Source organism: Petaurus breviceps, unplaced genomic scaffold, assembly GCF_028583685.1.
Source record: "Petaurus breviceps papuanus isolate PSGF00001 unplaced genomic scaffold, PetGlider_PUasm1.0 79, whole genome shotgun sequence".
Lineage (NCBI taxonomy): Eukaryota > Metazoa > Chordata > Mammalia > Diprotodontia > Petauridae > Petaurus > Petaurus breviceps.
The window spans coordinates 214,128-219,570 of NW_027186523.1; the positions used below are offsets into that span (position 1 = coordinate 214,128).

Genomic DNA, 5,443 nt, shown 5'->3' on the forward strand with positions numbered 1-5,443 from the left:
TGTGTGTGTGTGTGTGTGTGTGTGTGTGTGTGTGTGTGTGTGTGTGTACACACGTACCCAGTTTATCGCAGGCTTCAGTCTAGCAATATCAATTGCCTATCAGACATTCCATATTAGATGTCCTAAAGACATCTCAAACTCAATACGTCCAAAAATGAACATGTTAACTTTCCCCAAAATCTCTTCCTCTTCCAAATTTCTCTATTTCAAAGGCACACCATTCTTCCAGTCTTCTGGGTTCTTACCCTCAGTGTTATCCTTGATTCTTTATTCTCCCTAAATTTCATATATTCAAATCACTTGCCAAATTTTGTTTTTACCTCCACAACACAGTTGACTCTTTCTACTTACATAGTAACTACGTCAGTTCACTTCTTCATCATCTAGTCTCCTAACTGGTCTCTCTCTCTCTCAGATTTCTTCCCTCTCCAGTCCATCCTCCATAGTGTTGCCAAAGTGATTTTCCTTGATTGAATTTCTAGGTCATTTTCCTCAATTAATTTCAGTAGCTTCCTACTGCCTCTAGGATCAAATATAACCTACTCTGTTCAGCTTTTGAAGCTCTTCATAATTCGTTCCCAACTTATCTTTAATGAGTTACTGGACATTATTCCCCCTCCTTCACTCTTCAATCCAGCCAAACTGATCTTTTCTCTTTTCCTCCCACACTATATTTTATCTCCAATGTCTGCAACTTTGCAACTGGCCATCCCCCAAGCCTGAAATGTACTCTGTCTCACCTCCCTTTCACAGAATCCTTCTCTTCCTTAAGACAGCTTGAGCACTACCTTCTACATAAACTTTCCCCAGCTGGCCTTATCTACTAGTGCCCTGCTTTTCAAACAACTTTTTGCATATATGCATTTATTAAATTATTTTGAATTTATTTGTATTTATTCTCTCCATATTTATTCTGTATATGCTTATAGATGTATTTGTCTCCATCATTTTAATGTAAACTCTTGAAGAATAAAAATTGTTTCTTTCTTTGCATATTTATCTCCCATGCTTAGTACAGTACCAGGCATAGGACAGGCACTCTATAATAAAGGCTTGCTGATGTACTGATTTAGAAAAATTTTAAGATACTTTAAAAGAATCACTTATAGATTACTGAATTACATTTTTTGTGACAATCCCACATTACTATGCTGTTAATAAAGTTAACCATATGTTCACTAGTCATTATTTCACTTTATCCAGTTATGATCAGTGATATGTTTTTATAAATTGATCAAAATATTTCTCACAGAATAATAATAGTATGAGTTATTTCTCATAAGATAAATATGGGTTAACAATACCAATTTCAACAGTGAATTAAGATTAGCTTTATAGTCAAGCATGTTATATCTCCAGTCACCCACAACTTGCAAGACTTTTGCTTTACTTTGGTTATTGAGCAACTATTGAATTTTTATTAGTTTAAAATTTTTTTTTTACAAATGTACTCATAATAAAATTAATGCAAAAATTTTGATAAAGTTCACCTAAGCTGAATGTATAGCTTACTATCTCTAGAAAAAAAAAGTCTGTGTTACTATACTTTCTAAGATTAATAAACTGTAATTTTTTCACTGGCTTGTTCGTTCCTAATAAAGAAGTGACTTGATTTTATTCTTTACATGTTCTTGAAAATAAAGATTTCTTTGAGCTAATGAAAGGTTTTAGTTATATGCAGTATGTAAATTTGGAATACTATTTATAAAATGTCCTGGCATTTTTCCATCTCTGTTTCTGTCACCTAACAGTAACTTTGTGAAATTGTTGCAACTAATATAAATAATCTTTACTCAATGTTACACTAAAAACAAATAAAAATAGAAGATTAAAAACCCACACAACCAAATATTCCTGTCATATCTTCAATCATGAGAGTTAAAATTCTCTTTACGTAAATATATTGGCAATATTTAAGAAATAATATTTTAAAAAACATTCCAAGATTTAGGAAAATGTGAGGACTGATTTTTTTTCTTGAGCTGTATTTCTAGAATCTTAGATCTGGAAGGGCCTTCAGAGGTCACTGTGTGCAGCTGTTCCTGAAGTATGAATCCTTTCTACATCCATTTGGAAATGAGAAGGCACCATTAAATGCATTCCTTATAAACAGCTCCCTCAATGACAATTCTAGATGAACACTCTTAAAAATACATGTCTTATAGCATTGATTCATGCTTAAATATCTAATTTCAAAAATAGCTGTTCATAGTAAAATGCATAAAGATGAATCATGATAAGGAAGATTTTGCCTTTAGGCAAGTTATTTTATATCTTATGATATTTTAATTAGGAACCCCACTGAATCTAGTTTTCTGACCTTTTTTTTAATATATGAAAATGTTAAGGGGAATATCCCATGATGCGATCAGTTTGTCTGTGTCTATAGACTTGTCTGTGTGCATTTAAAATAGGGACTACAATATTTCTGTATTGAAAAGTAAACATTTTGCTTTATATTTCTTTAGTCAAGTATGTACTGCCAAAATAAAATATCCTATTCATCTTTTTTAAAAGTTACATTGGGAAATGCCCAATGAAAACTCATTTTAGATCAGTCTAAAAATATATCAGATAATATATTTCAAGAAGGCAGGACTTTAAGGGAGTCATGTAAAGAAGGTTTCATTTAAGTTGGTTTTTTAGACATAAACTGTATGAAAAGTAGCAACTTTTGTTTTCAGATGTCCCAAGTTACCTGTTACAATTAAGGTGTTGTTTTGGGAGAGTGTATCAAGCCCTTCACTTTTTTTCCAGTCAAACTTATGGTAAAGTGGGGTTCTTAATCAGGGATCCATGATCTGGCCACCAAGGGGACCATGGACAGATTTCAGGAGTCCATGAACTCGGATGAGAAAAAAAATACATCTTTATTTTCAACCATCTTTGACTTCTTTTGCAAAATTATTTATTTTATTCCATTTATTTAAAAGAGTTAATTAAAAAGGAATCTGTACTTTGTACCAGACTGACAAAGGGGTTTATGGAACAACAACAACAAAAAAAAAAGGTTAAGAACCCACTATAAAGAGTGATAAAGTGATAGTTGATAAGGCATTTTTGGTTCTAATTATTACACCAAACTCACTTTCTTTGTGATCTAACTACATGCTTACCTGACATTAGTCACACAAGCACTGGAATCCACGCCACTTTTCTCCATACCACTTTTCTCCATGTAAGCATGAATGTCACCATGGGCAAAAGCCACCAGCCACCACATGATGGCAAAAAGCAGCCAACTGCAGAGGAAGGACATGGTGAAAATCACCAGTGTGTGGCGCCATTTCAGGTCCACCAAGGTAGTGAAGATGTCTTGGAGGAAGCGCCCTTGCTCCCGAATGTTCTTATGGGCTAGGTTACAGGCCCCGCTCTTGGCGATAAAGCGAGCTCTCGGAAGCCTGTCTCTGATGCGTGGCTTGCGCAGGTTCTCGGCAGCAATCCGGGCCAGCACATACTCTTCTGGAATAATGCTTTTTCTGGCCAACATCTTCCTTTTATCATAGCCAACCTATATTATAAACTGCTTCTCCACCTATCTCCTCCTCTCTGATTTGTCTTCCTACACAGGGAGAAAGATGATTTTTAAAATCTCATTTTCTTATCTCTATAATACTTTGTCTATAATACAGACAAAGAATCCATGTCCATACATTGGAGAACTGAGACCATTATCTATAGAATTTAAATTAAATTCACTTACTTGCCTGAATATTGGCCATTACTTACATACCTGCAAAGTAATATGGAAAACAGCCATTTTTCTGGATTATTTGAGCAAAATTCTGATTTTTCCTAAGTATCTGTTTCAGATGAGATTTTTGGCCTGGATTCAATTTTCCCCTTCATTCTTGATGTAAGCACATCCAAACCTCATTTAAAACAAAACAAAACAAAACAAACGAGGCGCTCCCCCCTCCCCTATAGAGTTTTCTGAATAAATTATATTTGTTAATAGGACTTCTAAAAGGAATAATCACATGCAAAACTCCAGTTAGGCCAGTAAAGAATGATAATGCACATCAAATAGTTACAATGAAATAGCAAAATCCACAGAGCTGGAAGAAAACTTCCTTGAAATTTTTTAGAAGCAGGAAATGTCTGAAGGCATTCATTATTCTTGAATCACATAAGTTATATTTTCATTATACTTAATAAAATAATAGACACTAACCATCCTTCAAATTCAAACTCCAAATTATTAGTTTCAAAGCAATTAGTCAATTTATTCCAACTACAGAATTAATGCAGAAACCACAAGGTAGTTAAAAGAGACCAAGAAAAATGAACTTCGGTCTAAGAAAAGGAAATTCCAGAATTTAGGGGACACAAAGTACACACCAGAGACTTTTACTTTGTTCTCCATTTTTCTACCTTCTTGGAAAAGGTGAAGGGAGAAGACGATGCCCCTGCCCCAGGAAAAGAGATGAAACTTACAAGAATCTGCTGCAGCTGGAACAGCTGGAGTCCTCACCCTCGCTGCGGGCTGACCACCAGTCAAGTCACTGAAGCTTCCATCCATCCCAGAGCACAGAAGCAGGCTGTTACTCGTCACTAAGGGGACAGATCTCGGAAGGAATAGTCAAAAAAATAAAAAGGTACAAATGAATTGTGAGTAGGGGAGAGAGTGGAGGTAACAGCATCCCCCTCCCCCAGCTTAATTGTCTTCCCTTTGTGTATGGAGTTGGGGGTAGTGGACATAAGGAGGAAAGATAAAGTTGGGGGAGGGGTGGTGCTCAATAAATCACCCTCTGGGTTAGTGGTTTGACGTGCGCCAGGGTTACGATGCTGTGGCGCAGAGTAGCGATGTGCTAGGAAGGGGGAAGCGGGGGGGGGGGGGGGGGGGGGGGGGGGGGGGGGGGGCGGCTGAGGCGAGTCCCGGGGAGTAAGTAATAGGGCAAGCCAGAGGGAGCTGCGATCGGAAGGGAAAGGATGGGGAAAGATGAGGGCGGGAACCTCGGAAGAAAGCTCATTTCCCTGTAGCCCCAGCCTCTTGCCGCCTAGCTTGGAGTTTTTAAAAGGCTCCCAGCAGACAGGGGGAGGACATTTCAGAGTTTACTGACGTAAAGGAGAAAGTTACTTTTCTTCTTTTTTTTTTTTTCCAAACCTAGAAACAGACGTGATACTCCAAGCAGCCAAGGAAAGACCAGAGAATTTATACAAGGAAGGTTTCCAAACTGTATCCTAGGATTTTAAATCTAGAATTAAAAGGAATCTTAAAGGCCATCTGGCCCAACCCTCTTATTTCACTGATTAGGAAACCGAGAATCAGAGAGGTGAAGTGTCTTTACCCAAGGCCACATAGGTTGTAGATGGGCAGAAATGAGATTTAAATCCAGATCCTCTGACCCCAATGCTAGCACTTTCTCCACAATCCCACAATAAATGCTACACACTAAGTCATACGACCTGGAAGTGAAAGGAACTTTAGAAGTCATTTATA

At 37.0% G+C, this 5,443-nt stretch overlaps 1 protein-coding gene across 2 annotated transcripts in view; it reads right to left on the reverse strand.

Annotated features, from left to right (window-relative positions):
- LOC138175775 (ATP-sensitive inward rectifier potassium channel 8) overlaps window positions 1-5,070 on the reverse strand; it is a 9,189-nt gene extending 4,119 nt beyond the window's left edge. The window contains exons 1-3 of one of the 2 annotated variants that reach the window (XM_069106233.1): window positions 4,957-5,070; window positions 4,438-4,568; window positions 3,117-3,562 (exon numbers count right to left, since the gene is read on the reverse strand). In XM_069106233.1, the coding sequence (XP_068962334.1) occupies window positions 3,117-3,490 (374 nt within the window). In that variant the 5' untranslated portion in view covers window positions 3,491-3,562; window positions 4,438-4,568; window positions 4,957-5,070. Of the gene's footprint in view, window positions 1-3,116; window positions 3,563-3,733; window positions 3,873-4,437; window positions 4,819-4,956 lie in introns of those variants that run through there. The other variant, XM_069106235.1, reaches the window with a different exon arrangement.
- Window positions 5,071-5,443: the final 373 nt, after the last annotated feature.